The sequence below is a fragment of the Mchenga conophoros genome, linkage group LG3 (assembly GCF_057382185.1).
Source record: "Mchenga conophoros isolate Kocher_MC1m ecotype Shallow Benthic linkage group LG3, M_conophoros_male_GT1.1, whole genome shotgun sequence".
NCBI classification, from domain to species: Eukaryota; Metazoa; Chordata; class Actinopteri; order Cichliformes; family Cichlidae; genus Mchenga; species Mchenga conophoros.
Genome location: NC_140528.1, coordinates 77,544,153 through 77,559,092, shown reverse-complemented (window position 1 = coordinate 77,559,092; position 14,940 = coordinate 77,544,153). Strand labels below are relative to the sequence as shown.

The window sequence follows — 14,940 nt, the reverse complement described above, 5'->3', positions numbered from 1 at the left end:
ACTCGTGTTTAAGAGCTGATATATGGGGCGGAGCACAAATAGATTTGCTGGGAGTCATTAAAAGAAGCTCAGGCTAATCTCTAAATAGCTGATATTTGCAGTTGGTGGTAATGTTTACTTATATTATACATGCACAGAGTGTGCAGTATGCACAAATGTTAGCTATTAAAATGACTATTAATAATATTAGCTATTTTATTAGTACAGGGCACTTGCTCATCAGGGAAACTGCAAACAAACTATTGTAATTACCAGATTGTTGTCTTTTTTTAACTACCTAAAAGAGTAATTGGTAAGCCGAGTTAAACTGTGTGGCTGCAATGTACAAAAACAATGCAGAGACTTCCTGTTTGAGACCACAAAGAGTGCAAAGGGTCCTACAGGAGTGCATGGCTGAAGTATACTGACAGCTATGTTTTTGCCTATCAACCACACAGACGCTGAAAAAAGACTCCCTCAGCTCTGCTGTGCGCAGACGACACATTTAGAGTAAACAACCTGCAAAGGCTTTCAGATGCCATCGATACATTTAGGGCAGATAATCTGGAAGATTTGTGTATGTCACATAATCATTTTAGACTTTGCAATAAGGCGGGATTTGTTGTTGTGAAATGGTTGCCGCTTTGTGTGAGCAACCTACCACACCTGGAAGAAGACTGTGTTGTATGCGTCACATCTGCAGTGCCATGCCGGTTGTTTCCTCCTGACTCAGATTGTGTTAATGAGAGTGTTTCATTCAAAAATAGATCTAGAATCAAATAATGTGTGTTGAACTAGAGGGTGAAGTGCTAATTATGCGCAGGCTTTGTGAAATATAGAGGGCTGTTCAGATCTTAAGCTCTGCAACACAAAGGTGCATTGTGTGCATACACACAACTGTGTGTATGTCGCTCGCTGTACATCGTGAATGCAATGTAAGTACAGCGACAATGGAAATATCACACCTTTGACAAAAGAACCTGGCTCAGCTGCAGTTAAGCAAACATGTCTGTTTATTTTGTAAGGCACAGATTTACATTTAGTTTACGGAGGAGAAAACCACACAAACAAAAAAGCAAAAAATGTATAATTTTTCTCACAGAGACTACAAAGAAAACATGTCCAACTTTATTGCTTCACACTAGAATAAACACATTGGCTAAGGGTGTCCTCTTGCTGCCTTCTTGATCTGGTGGCCTTGTTTACCTTCAAAGCAGCATAATGGAGATGGTCTGCATCTTGAGATGCCTGTTTAGAAAAAAAGAAAGAAAAATGTTACCCTCGAACCAGCGAGCATAACCACTGGATGGCACATTAAAAGAAAACCTCACTTATAATAAAATTAATTTCAAAACAACAGAACTCCAAGTGAAAACTGGACATTGTGACCTTCGCAAGAATATGTAATACTGCAATGCATCGAATTGTTAAGGTGCTCTTCATTCTGTGTTTTTTTCCTTCCATTGTGAGGTCTCGAAAAACAGTTAATTTATTCACTGATATTTTTTTAAAAATTAGAACATTACAGAACAACTTACGTCTCCATTTGGATCCGAGGTCCCTGAAGACTCCGTGCGAGGGTCTGTTTATAAAAAAGAAAGAAAAAAATGATCCTTCTTTTAACTCAGTTGGCGCAGTCACGACAAAATGACTCTCCATATGTAGTCAACACAGAATTGCAGAGGACACTTTAATATACTGAACAACTGAAGCACTAAGATTGTTTCAGTAAACCACCGATGACTTAATAATAAATTAGGTATGTCCTGAGCTAATTCATTTCATTCCAGTAAACAAAATAAATAAATAACTACATTTAAGATTTTTTTTTTACATCTTTGCAATTGACAGTAAGACAAAGTACAAATTGCATTTATGTAGTAAACATATTTATGAAATGACTTTGTTAAAAAGAAAAATGAAAGAAAGAAATGTACTTGTTGTACACATTATCTGGACTTTAAGCGAGTCGACCAAAAATTTCAACCAAGTGTGCTGAAGAAACACCAGTTGATGTCTTCAGTTAATGTAACAATGAGCATTATGACTACTTAACAACTTATTAATGTCTTTCTTCCTTGTTATCACATTCAGTTAAATGTAAAGAAGTCAGTTAACCCACCTGTGCATTTGCAGTTTTTTCTCTTGTACAAGGTATAGGCTGCATAAGCCAGGAAAACCAACAGACTTGAGTTGAACGCCAAAGCTCCGCTCAAGGCGTACACATAGATAAAAGATTCCCCCTCTTCTGTAGAGAACCAGACATTAAAAGACACCACATACATCATATTTGATTAGAAACTATTGTTACTGTTTAACAAAAGAGGCAGGAGCGGTAGCTACCCTCAATGTTCAGCTTGGCCCCATTTCCAAACAGTATATGTCCACATGAAGCCACGGCACAGTAGTAGGTCCCAGCATGAGACCGATTGAGACTCTCCATTCGCAGGTTGTACACACAGGTTTGGGTCTGTGAGCTGCGATTCCTCTCACATTGATCATTTCTGCCTCCGTGGGTGTAGATGAGTCCAGGGTGAGATTCTTCAGAGTTTTTGAACCAGTAAACACTGTGTTTTTCACTACAGGTTCCAGCGTGCACTGTACAGTTCAGCATCACAGAGCCTCCAGACTGGATGGTCTCAGGTGTTGATTGGTGAACTGAAGCTTGGAAAACCAAATCTGAATCCTTCACTTGGATGATAATCCCCTCCAAAAATTCATACACATATGAATAGCCACTTATGCAGTAGTAAGCAGCAGAGTCTGACATTTGTGCTTTTGAGATCTTCAAGTTGTTTTTATAGTTCATAGTTTCCAGTTCAAAGCGAGACTCATTCTTAAATTCATCAGTGAAAGTGCCATCTTTGTCATGCTTATAGAATTTCGACACCAGCTGTGGTTTCTGTCCCACAGGTTGCTTATACCAGTAAAACATCACTGCAACAGTAGTTTGATTGAATGAACAGTTTAAAGTTAAATCCTGACCAGCTTTAACAAATGTAATATTGAATGATGGTGATAGCTTCAGAGCTGCCAAATGAACTGAAAATAAAAGAAAATACACAGTGAACTTAATATAATAACTGGATAAGTATTGGAATTTATGAGAGACATTGTGTAGCTGTCAACAAAATTATTTAAGATGCTACTTACCTATTGATCCTGAGAGTAGATATGTCACATAGAAGGATAACAGCGAGGGTGTCATTTTGTTCAAATTGCTGTGGATCATTGAGAGAAGGTCTTTACGTTCTCTACTTATCAGAGACAAGACTGTTTTTGATTGGTCACTCAGAATGACTGAAAGATCACATGCTCAGTGCCCCCTGTAGGGTTCATTTAGGTCTATGAGACGATCTAGAAAGGAGGTAATCAAAGCAGATTTGAAAAACTTTACTTCAAAGAGCAAGTTATGCAGATTTACTGAAGAAAATGCACATCCAGTTTACATTATGGCAGGCTCTGCCTGTACATGTGACCAATCACATGAGTACTACTGAATAATTTACTCATCACTCAATTAATGTTATTCTACCAGTAAAGGTGCTTTGCAACCTGCAGCATATGTAAATGTTCACCATTAGCATTGGCTAGTTAACATTAGCATTCTTTGAAGGTCTGAATCCATTATGCATGTTTGGTAGCCAGGTCTCACCTCTTGAGTTTGTCACCGTAATGTTTATGAACAAGAATAAACTTGCAGACGGAGCCTTCACAGACTTTACAATAAACGTATCTTTGGTCATATTGTATAATGTTTAGATTGGTGTTTTTTTTGTGATTTTTTTCAGTGTTCATATGGATAAAAACTGAGAGATTTAGTGCTTTAATTTGTACAGCTTGTGTCGTTATGCAATGTCATGCAAACAAAACAGCATAAGGAGATCTATTTAATCATGGTAGAGGTGTTTTGTTTTTAATTAACACCATATGGTTCAACATGTAGAAAAGGAAGAGAAAGCATAACAGAAATGTTTCATGTGGTATTTTTAACATAGACTATATATGCATGTAACCACTGTGATGTCACCCACTGTACTACCAGAAATACACTGTCACATAGCTGACTGACACAAATCTCTGTCATGCGCATGTCCAGTCTTTTAAAATACAAACAACAACACAAAGATGCTTCATAGCAACTGTGTCTGTTATTAAACTGCAGGAACGTGCAGAAATAGAAGCTACAGTGAGACAACTCTGTTGATGACTGCATTGATTTTTTACTCTTTGAAGATCGGGCTCTGGCTCCTGGGCTGGCGTTGACATACACTCACTCTGGGTTCTTTGTTAGCTTTGTGTTAGCACGCTGTGTGTGCGGATACTTGCAAAGAGCCAGTGTAATGCCGGTGGCTGTTTCTGTTCTAGATGCAATGTGCACTTTACGTAGAAACTCGTGTCCTTTTGTGCAGTAAAGATAAAAGTAATATCAATATCACCACTCCTCAAACGTTAGACTGGACCACCTTTTTCTGTCTCCCTGCACATAAACGCAGGATGAAAAATACACGTTTGATGTTTTTTCCCCCCTTACTATCTATTGATTGTGCAGATAATTGAAAAACCTAATCATATCATTCTTATTGTAACTTCCTATTTCTGAATTTAGTAGAGTAATCTGCATTATAATATATCACATTCTATTACTGTGTTAACAAAAAGTGTCATTTTTGACATAGTAACATATTATGTTATGGCACATTGCCTCCAAGTCTGTATACTATATATTTTCAGTGTTAGCAGTTTGAAAATATGGATGTTTTTTAAGTGATCACAACTGATTGTATATGGCTAAACTATATTACCATGCTTGGTTCATAAATTAGCATAAACCAGTAGAACAAAGAAACGTTGTAATTAGTAACACAAATAAGACAAAATAGCATCACTTTGCTCACAAAACTGAGGCCTAGCAGACAGCTATTAGCGGGTATTGGCTAGCACACCTATCAATCTACCGCGTGAGTGAGCCTAAATGACATTCAAACATCTTACTCATTTAAAAACAGATCATTTGTAATTATGGTAACAATTACCTATAATATCTCTGACAGAAGTTAGGTATTTCAAATTAGGAGACTATGGAAATGACTTCACTTTTGAAGTGGCCATGGAAGAATTGCATTATTTTGTTCTTTTTCTAAACTATTGAAAGTTGCTGCTTTATGTGGAAATACTATTTGTGAGGATTCTTGTCACAGTAACAAGGAGGTTGCTCGGTGCATGAATGGAAGCCCCCAGCAGACGAGGCCTACTTTAGAGTAACTAAAGGAGAGTTCAGGGTTACATGTTCCAGCTATATACTTTATCAAAAAGGAACATTTTAAGCCTAACCTTGAGAACCTAAAGTAGAGAGGTTGTCCCTCTCCTGAATCCAAAGTGGGAGCTGGTTCCACAGATGAGAGGCCTGTCCCAACAGCCCCAAGTGGTCACGGCAGATCACTAGCTGTCCCTGAGCCTGGTTCTATTGCGGGTTTCTTCTCATTAAAAGGAAGTTTGAGCACTTAGCAACAACTAAGTGCTTGTTCAAAGGTGGTTGTCGTTGGGGTTTTGTCTGTATTATTGCAGAAGCTTAGACCTTACAATAAAGGGCCTTGATGTGGCTGTTGTTGTGATTTGGCACTATATAAATAAAACTGAACTGATTTGAAAAAGTAAGCCTGCAGTCTGAGAGCAAACTGTTGTACTGGGTCGAGATGCTACTGTTACCCACCATTTAGTTTGAAATGTTAGAAACATAAAACATGTTTTTGTTTTGTTTTAATGAATGGATGCTCAGTTCATTGCAAATAATGCAGGGCCACAACTCTGGCTCTGGGTTTTATTTTTTAATATTTTATGTATTTTACAAAAACAACTAAGCAGCAGATAACTTTAAACTATAATGACTTTCCTAAAAAGTGAAGCTTTGGGTCAAGCTTCTGTACTTTTAGGGAACTGAAACTGTTCAGCAGTTATGGATGACTGCTGTTTTTACAAAGGAGCAGCTTCCTGTGCAGCAAGAAATGCATTCACACAGTTGAAGCTGAAGGTATGTAAAAGAAATCCATCTCCTTCAATCTTTTTTTCATAATCGTAGTTTATTGCCGATTGCTTTTAGTTTTTCACGTACACAGCAGGTCTTGTGAGAGTGGGCTTGCAAACATGAGAGGTTATGTGGCCAGGGGGCAACAGCCGGGTCTTCCTGTGTTTAAGCTCTCGTAGGACTTGTGTTTCCACCAGTGGAAACTTATACTCTGTCGCTCACATCACCTTGACCACAGAAGTGAAAGGTAAACAGTGAGAACTTACTGTAGCTGTGACCTGCATTTACGAAGGTATTAATAGATCGTGGGGGGGTTATATGCTTCTCTACACTACATTTGGGTTCAGTTTGATAGTCTATGTATAACAATGCTGAGCTATGTGATTTTGCTGAGCTCACAAAAGTCATTAGTCATCCAGCTGGTACATACAAAATATATTTTATTTTACATGATTTTACATTTGGCAGTGTGTATCTTTGCATCCATTCACACTTTTCTGCTCTTTACTCTAGAGTACACACAAATATTATCCAAGTTTTCTTCTTGACGATGTTGTTTACTGCTCCTCTTCAGACTCAGAGCTGCATAGTGGAGGCTGTCTGCATCTTGGCTCTGTTAGTGACGGACAAATGGGGGGATTGTGTTAAAATATAACTGGAAACATATCATATCTAATATAAATATAGCATCTGCTTCTATTAAAAACATGTGAGCAGATTATATAGGCTTTTTCACCTACCACTGCATCTGAGACTGTACAGGTTTGATGAGGAACAGCTCCTGCTAATCAAAGAAAGTAAATAAGCATGCTAGTCACATAGTTAGAGGATTATTATCATTAGAGATGGCAGAGACCTCACCTTTGCAGACAGAGCACAGGTTTTTCCTAAGCTTGTACATGATGAAAGCCAAGACAAAGAGCACAATAAAGGAACCTCCTAATGCCGCGCTCAGGAGATAAACTAAGACAGGGGAACCTAACACACACACAAAACAGATGTTACACAGTCGGTGTTTCACAGATTGCTTGAAACAGTAGTATGAAGTCACCCTCCTGCAGTATCACCTACCTGCAATCTCAACCTTTGTTCCATTTCCAAAAATAATCTCTCCACAGGAGGCCAAAGCACAGTAGTAGATCCCAGCATCAGCAGAGCTCACTGACTTTATTGCAAGATTTAAAGTGCAATTTCTCCTGTGAGGTGTTTCCTGTGAGATGTCTGCACACACGTGTCCCTCGCTGGGATACATGACTGTAGACTGAGAAGCTCCATGCCTGAACCAGTAAAGGTTCAGCTCTCCTGCACATGGTTCAGCTTCCACTGTACAGGTCAAGTTCAAAGAGTCCCCCAAGCGAAGCGGCTTCAACGTTGGCTGGTCTATTGCAGATCCAATGCTGGTCGCTGGTGATTTGACATGAAGGAAAACTCCTTGTCCAAATTCAATAGCGTTAAAGACTAAAACCCCACAGTAATACGTCCCTGAATCTGACAGGCTGAGGTTTGTGATTTTGAGATATTCTTTTTTACCTTCTACAAGGACTTTAAACCTGTCTTTATACTGTGCATAGATATCAGCTTCTGGGCTGTGCTTCATCCGAGTTGATATGATGTTAGGTTTGCCACCCAGGCTTTGCTGGTACCAAGAAAGGAAAGTTACAGCATCATCTTGACAAACGCATGTTATTGTTACATTCTCCCCGACTTTAGCAATCTTGATTCCACTCTCCTGAATTACACTTGAGGTCTTGTGAGCAGCTAGCACCTGACCTGGACAGAAGTGCATACAATTGTTTTAATTATATCTTTAACATCTCATCAGTCTCTTTAGAATTTACATCCTTGAAAAAAGAAACTGTGAAAAAAATGCAAAATACTCACAGATTTTATAGAGAATTGCAAGAAAAACACAAAGAGGCATCATCTCTGAAGCTCTGCAGTATGTATCGTGTGCCTTTACGGACGCACCCAACTCTTATAGGAGACGAAGACTGATCGTGATTGGCTAAGCTCAATGGTTGGTTTTCAATTCAGAACTACAGTTTGTTTCTTTCCAAAAGATCAGACTGATCAGGTGACTGGAGGTGTGATTGGGGTCAAGTCTTTTTTGGTGACATCATTGTTGCTGTGTTTGTATTTGTTCTGCAACACATCTAGGGTGTTTTTTAATATCTGATCTATAGATGTATTTTTAAGTCACAACACAATTTTTCATAGTTGCATGAATTTGTATGGGGAGGTGTGTTTAAACAGTTACGTGGGTTAAGAGGGAGTGTTAGTGGGGGGAGACAGAAAGTAACGCAGAAATCAGGTCAAGAAGTTTAAACCATCTAAAGCGAATACTGACATGTTATGGTTAATGGCAAAATTGTCTATGCTGTGATCCAGTTAATGAGCATAAGGGCGGAATTCACATTTGTTCCTGTACTTGTAGACATTTTAAAAATCTCAGATTTATATGGTCATCTGTGAAGAAATTGGTGTACAGATGTTTTCCGGATTGACAATGGTTGGAGTGTTTGGCGATAATTTGTGGACAACCTGAAAAATGAAGCTAACTTGGAAGTGACAAAAACTGCAGTTCCCCTGGGAACCATCTGAGGCTGTCTGAAAGTATTTCAAATTGAAAAGTGATTAAAAATGACTTTTAGGTTGCTCCTGGGTCTCCAACTCAGCATTTTGAGTTTGTTCTGGACTTTTCAGCTACATCGTAGTTCTTGTTATATTCTTATTTATAGTTCTTGGTTTCTTGTCTCATTATGTTAGTTCCCTTTTGTGTCCAGTTTGTGCTAGTTTCATCTCTGTGACTTGTAATCAGCGTCTCCTGTGTGAGTCAGTGTTGTCTCCATGTTTGTTACTGTTTTTAGCTCACCAGTTGTGACCCCGTGTCTGTCTGGCCTCTCTGTGCCCTGTCTTTGTGGTTGTCTGGTTTTCCCTGTTCTTTCTGTCAAGTTCATAAATATTTAATCTTGGTTCCTGTGTTAATCTCTTCCTGTTCCTGTAGTCATCTCTTTGTGTTTCGTCCTTTTGTGTCCTCTTGAAGTTTGTCATCTCTACATGTTTGTTTACATCTTGTCAGCTAGTACCTACCCTGCTCTATCAGTTTTTCTTTTCCTGTTTGTTTTCTGCCAGTTGCCAGCTAATAAAGCTGAGCTTTGAGTTTAATTCTGCCTGCTGAGACCTACATCTGGGTCTGATCTTAGTCAGCCACATGCCTGTTTCATAACACTTGGATTTGACTTGGACTTGTCTGCCCACACAAAGAAAGGTATTCCTACATTATATTGATGAAAGTATTCCCTCACCCACTCAGAACATTAAATTCAGGTGTTCCAATCACTTCCATGGCTACAGGTGTATAAAATCGAGAACCTATACATGCAAAATGTTTCTACAATCATTTATGAAAGAACTGGTCGTTCTCAGATTTCCAGCATGGTACAGTGATAGAATATCGGCAACAAGACCAGTCATGAAATGTCTTTGCTACAGTAAAGTGTTTTAAAAAAGCAGGACTGGTTGGGAATGACAGCAACTCATAAATGAAGTGTTAGGTCACATAAAACCACAGAGTTGAGTAGGCGCAGAGTGCGCAAATGTCACCAACTCTCTGTAGAGTCAATCACTACAGACCTCCAAGCTCCACGTGGCCTTCAGATTAGCTCAAGAACTGTGCATAGAGAGCTTCATGGAATGGGTTTTCATGGTCAAGCTTCATCCAAGACTTACATTACAAAGCAAAACTCAAAGTGTCCGATGCAGCACTGGACTCTAGAGCACTGAAGCCGTGTTCTCATGCTTGTCTGTCTGGCAATCCAATGGGCGAGTTTGGGTTTGGTGGTTGCCAGGAGAACAGCGCTTGTCCAACTGTACTGTGCTAAGTGTAAAGCTTGGTGGAAAGGGGATTATGGTGTGGGTTGTATTTCAGGAGTTGGGCTTGGCCCCTTAGTTCCAGTGAAAGAAACTCATGGTGGTTCAGCATACCAAGACACTTTGGACAATTTCATGCTCCCAACTTTGTGGGAAGTTTGGTGTGGAAGAACTTAAGTGGGCTGAGTCCCTACCTCAACCTGATGGTTGGTTTGATTACACAGCGAGGTTTAACGTAACATTGCTTTTGCAACGCTTGTTTATTTCCTGTAGTTTCACAGGTTCTGTGCACATATGTTTGGTCAAAGATCGCACTCTGTGGGTGGACAGGGCAGTGACAACTGGAGGAGAGACAGATGCTGCTGTGTTTTTCTTTTCTTTTTCTTTTTTTTGCTGACAGATGTTGATTTCACTTCATGCCACTGCAATAAAATGAACTAGAAATTCATAGAAAATTGCAGGAAATGTGCATTATTCAACCCTCCACCCATCCATCCACTCACCCACCCGCCCACACACACACACACACCATTGTTCTCTTCTTTTTTCTGGGTTGTTTCAGTTTTGTAATGAGTGGCAATGTACTTTCAAAAGGTGACAAAATATTCTGGTCCATTCCCACAAATGTTTTGGATGTCAACGTAAATGCACATGACTGTGAAGTCCAGACATTTCACCAGTAACTGGCAAGAGTACATTGAAGGTTCACTCTGACAAAAATGACTCAGGGTGCCAGATTAGAGCCCCTGGTAAAAGATTCCAATGCACACTTACATGCACTTACATGTTTTTGGTGGTGAAAAGGGAACAATCTTGACTGTTGTCAGGTATTTTTATCCATTTTCATACTTTTAGCTAACGTAGCATTTTCATTGGCTCCTTTCAGCTTCGCACTTGTCACATTTAGTTGCATTAGAACTTCACCAGGCAGAAGTAGACTACTGCGTGTGAATCATATAAGTCTTTTTGATCTTTGTGGTCAGGTACTGTTTTAAGAAAGCTGCGGTGAAACTTCTACGACTGTTGACTCAGAACAGATGCTGCTTTACTGACCAACAGTCTTCTCACTTTAACCCACACTTCCTGAGTAGTGCAAAGTGACAGTAAGCTGTGCAATGCTCACGGCTTCTTTGACAAGCCAGAGCTACAATGGAAACATTTTGTTGTCGTTCTTTTACGAACAGTTGAGAGGAAGTCGTGTTGCAGGTTAAAAGCGACAACTTAAGGACCACTGGTAATGAAGAGAAAAGGTGTTTAGGTAATTTTGGCTTGGTGGACAAGACTTTTTCTTTCTCTCAGTTGTCATTTTATTGTCTTCTGTTCTCATGTTGAACTTCTCCAAAAAGCATGGCCAGATGACATTTTTCCACTTGGGTCATCTGGCCATGAAGTCTTTATTTTTCCAGTCAGTTCACAAAAAATCCAAAGCAGCATACTTTATTTAAATAAACTGCAAACATGTTATTATGTATTTTCCAATTCCTTTCACTTAGAGTGAGCAGGGTTAAAACAGAGATATTAAGAAGTTGCTCTTTGAAGCTATAGGTTTAGACGGCCAATGCAGTAAGAAAAAAGAAATGAGCGGATGTTTTGTGTATTTGGCTCTTCCGTGTTCAAATCATAAAAACCAAAGTGTAGCTGATGTAATTATGCTTATTCTTTGCCTTCAGTTTTAAAGGGTGCATGTAAATAGATGAACATGTGCAGTTTAAAAGCTCCAATTTTTTATTGGGACTGTGTTAAAGTAGCTTTGTGTGAATATACTTTAAAATTATTGAATACTGAGCCTTGGTGAGACCACCCTCAGTTCATCCTCTGGTAGAAACAAGCTGTTTTAGCTCCTCCCGCTTTAAGGGTACCCGCCCTTTAAACAAACTCTTCTGATTGGCAGCCTGTTGAGCAGCATGTAGGTGGTGCTTCTGCGCTTGCAGCCAGAGATGTGTGGCTGAGATGACCATATAAAGAATAATCTCTCACAGTCACTCTCACTTGCTGTACACAGATAGAAGAGTAGAAAAACACAACAGTAATGGATTGTTTCGTGACTTTAAACTTTGGCTGTGTTGAAATCCTCGTATAAGCATGTCTTGCCACTTGGTAGTTATTGTGAAACAATTTGGTATTTTTTTAAAGCGTTGAATTCTGATGGTCATTTGAATATAAAAATCATATAGCATCATCAGTCAAACCAGATTTTAAAAAGTAGAAATGACACAACAGAATATAGGGGAAAGCACCGTAGGTACATGAGGCTTGGTCAGCAAACTTATTTTGTAGTTTTTTGTTCATATATTTGCAGTACTTGCCGAGTTTCAGTAGACCCAGAGAAAGCTAGAAGCTATCGTGGTTTCCTAAAACAATATTAACTCATCATTTACCAAAATGTTTTAAAACCATCAAAAACTATGAATGTAGACTGAATCCATATTCCAAATAGGTCAAAAACACTGTGAACACCACAATGGGGAGGAGTATGTATGTTTTTCCACTGTGCTTCAAGAAGTAAATTCAGGTCACTCGGGGGCATTTCCATTATCACAGTACATATGCGTGCCTGCAGTGCTGGGCAAATATCTCATTTAGTGGCCCACACTTGAAGCACTTTGCTTAAATTAGTTTATGAAAATGGATCAAAAACAGGAATATAGTAGCAACTTAAAACCAAATGAAATGTTTTTTGCAAAATAAATTAAAATAATTATAAAAAAAACATGGTAACAGAGAACAGAAAGTAGAGCCAGGCCCCTACAAACCTTATCATATTGCTCCTCCTCCTTCCTCTATATATTCAAACAGGTTCAGCTCTGCATCACTTCACTACTGTTTTTTCTTTGTGACTTGACTGTGGGGAGGTTTTGAACTTATTAATAGACATAAGTGTCAAAGCATACGTGAGAAGGAGAAGTGACAGGTCACAACTGTTACTGTGAAGCAACTGGAACAAACAAACAGCATAAAAAAACAACCACATAGACATCCTGTCAGGACGGAGGAGCGGTGGGTTGTTTGTGTGGGGGGACTGGTGAAAAAACCGCTGGGCTTAAACTCGCTGTTAGATAGGTTGACCACAGTGGGAACTCAGTAGCGAGATGTGTTTTTGCATTTCTTATTACTCAGCCGGCTGAAAAACACATCCGTCTCAATAGGAAACAAGACCAAAGTTGAACAAACATCCACTCCTTACGACCCTCTGTTTGTTTGTTCTTTCTGGATAAATAACATGATGTCAAATGAAGTCATGACAGTCACATTTCATCATGGTACCAGGTTAAAAGCATAACTTCCTGACTTACTCACTTATGAAATTCCATAATTTCAGAAAAAAAGTAGCACTGTGCTCCAGCAGATTGCTCCACTGCTTCTTTGCTACCTTTCTTACACAATAAAGAAGAAAAGTGTTTGTTTTAAGACATCAAACGTTGTCATGATCGTGGGGTTTCGGGGGGTTGAACAAAGGGGGCAGCGAGTAGCTTTTTATGTCAGTCAACCACAACAACACATCTAAACACCTCACTGTGTGGGTGGATTGCTTTGTGTTTTGAACAAGACACGTCTCACTAACATCTTTGATATGTGGAGACAAGTATCTTGCCTTTGTGGTGAGCTTACCTGAAATAACATATATCTCACCACTTAGCTATCTAGTGGTCACGGCCACATCTAAGCGTTGTGTGATCGCTTGAGCAAAATGTTGATCTTTTCACAAGTTTACCAAAGCATAATAATGGTGGGCTACTGCCCTCTGCTGGTCTAAAGCGTAACTGATATTAAATTGCAGGGTCCACCCAGTTTACATATTAGTTTCTATCTGATATGTAAACTTTAAACTGATCTGTACTTCCATCCATTGTTTTAACATTTATTATGTGACTTTTGTTGCCATGATGCCAGGTCTCTCTTGGAAATGAGATTTTTAATCTCAGTGAGATTTTTACCTGGATAAATAAAGGACTAATAAATTAACCATTTTGTGCAAAAAAAGTTTATATAGTTTTAATGGTTTAACAATTTTAATGTTTTATTATGCATTGCTGTGCTTTGATCTTAGCATATATATAGATTTAGATTCACAAATGCAAAGTTAGGTAAGGGTTAAAAGAACAAGAAAAAATAAAAAAGATTTAAAAAAAATTTTAAAAATAGATAAAATAAGGATAAAAAAATTAAAAATAATAATTAAAAAAGTACAAATAGGTAAGTGAAGACAAGTGTGGTATGCAGATGCCGATGTAGAGTCTGATAGCAGTGGGGACGAAGGAGTTGTTGAGTCGGGATGTTCTAGATTTCACACTTCTGAACCTTGGTCTATGAAGGTGTAACCTATGTTGGGGGTGTGTGGGTTCTTTGAGGATGGAGGCAGCTCTCCTCTGCTCTGCAGAGAGGGCAGCGGAGTCCTGATAATCTTCTCCACAGTTGTTATCACTCCCTGCAGGCGTTTGCGGTCCATAGCAGTAGTGCTGCTGTATCATGAAGTGATGCAGCTGGTCAATGTGCTCTCCACAGTGCAGCTGTAGAAGCTGCAGAGGATCTTGGCCGACATACCAAATTGCCTCAGCCTGCTAAGGAAATACAGCCGATGTTCACCTTCAAATCAAAAGGTTTGCCTTTCTACTGAAACCAACATGGTTCATAGGGTGACACTTTCACTTTGAAGGTGAAATTCACTTGTCTGGTTTCAGCTTGGTGGTAAGCTAGTGAGTGGTGTTCAGTGTCCAGGTGAGGTCCCCCCTGATGTGGATTCCCAGATATCAAAAGCTGCTCACCCTTTCCACTTCACGCTCCCGGATAAACAGCGGCTGGTGAGGCCTCCTCTTCTTCCTCGTGTCCACTATCATCTCCTTTGTCTTATCAGTGTGGAGGTTAAGGTTGTTGTCCTCACACCATGACCCCAGACCGGCCACCTCTCTCTTGTAGGCCACCTTGTCCCGTCCCGTGATGCGCCCGATCACTGCAGTGTCATCCGCAAACTTCAGTATGATGTTATCTTTGTTGGAGGCGACACAGTCGTGGGTGAACAGGGTACAGAGGTTGGGGCTGAGGAGGCAACCCTGTTGGACACCAATGTT

At 39.5% G+C, this 14,940-nt stretch overlaps 3 protein-coding genes across 4 annotated transcripts in view; 1 reads left to right on the top strand and 2 right to left on the bottom strand.

The window, feature by feature from the left end:
* Window positions 1–987: 987 nt before the first annotated feature.
* LOC146580578 (uncharacterized) lies at window positions 988–3,197 on the bottom strand. The gene is made up of 5 exons (XM_085269633.1): window positions 3,133–3,197; window positions 2,323–3,021; window positions 2,102–2,227; window positions 1,518–1,561; window positions 988–1,227 (listed from the first exon to the last, which is right to left on the bottom strand). The coding sequence occupies exons 1-5, from the start codon at window positions 3,185–3,187 to the stop codon at window positions 1,108–1,110; spliced, it is 1,044 nt and encodes a 347-aa protein (XP_085125759.1). The 5' UTR covers window positions 3,188–3,197; the 3' UTR covers window positions 988–1,107.
* Window positions 3,198–5,966: 2,769 nt separating this feature from the next.
* LOC146580576 (prostaglandin D2 receptor 2-like) overlaps window positions 5,967–14,940 on the top strand; it is a 30,489-nt gene continuing 21,515 nt past the window's right edge. The window contains exon 1 of the mRNA XM_085267343.1: window positions 5,967–6,010. The gene's annotated coding sequence lies outside the window, so the exon portion shown is untranslated. The remainder of the gene's footprint in view (window positions 6,011–14,940) is intronic.
* Window positions 6,180–7,933, bottom strand: LOC146580577 (protein amalgam-like). 2 transcript variants are annotated; one of them, XM_085269630.1, is made up of 5 exons: window positions 7,886–7,933; window positions 7,076–7,774; window positions 6,866–6,982; window positions 6,745–6,788; window positions 6,180–6,617 (listed from the first exon to the last, which is right to left on the bottom strand). In XM_085269630.1, exons 1-5 carry the CDS (start codon window positions 7,926–7,928, stop codon window positions 6,492–6,494), a joined length of 1,029 nt encoding a protein of 342 aa, XP_085125756.1. In that variant the 5' UTR covers window positions 7,929–7,933; the 3' UTR covers window positions 6,180–6,491. The 2 variants fall into 2 exon arrangements, with proteins under 2 accessions (XP_085125756.1, XP_085125757.1); XM_085269631.1 differs by having other exon boundaries at window positions 6,745–6,785.

Bases quoted from the DNA above. Each gene is read 5' to 3' on its own strand.
- LOC146580578 (XM_085269633.1), bottom strand. From the start codon at position 3,187: ATGACACCCTCGCTGTTATCCTTCTATGTGACATATCTACTCTCAGGA. The intron at 2,228-2,322 runs GTAGCTACCGCT...GGTTCTCTACAG, and splicing joins GGCCAAGCTGAACATTGAGG to AAGAGGGGGAATCTTTTATC. The intron at 1,562-2,101 runs GTGGGTTAACTG...TTTTATAAACAG, and splicing joins AAAAAACTGCAAATGCACAG to ACCCTCGCACGGAGTCTTCA.
- LOC146580577 (XM_085269630.1), bottom strand. From the start codon at position 7,928: ATGATGCCTCTTTGTGTTTTTCTTGCAATTCTCTATAAAATCT. The intron at 6,789-6,865 runs GTGAGGTCTCTG...TTCTTTGATTAG, and splicing joins CCTGTGCTCTGTCTGCAAAG to CAGGAGCTGTTCCTCATCAA. The intron at 6,618-6,744 runs GTAGGTGAAAAA...CGTCACTAACAG, and splicing joins GTACAGTCTCAGATGCAGTG to AGCCAAGATGCAGACAGCCT.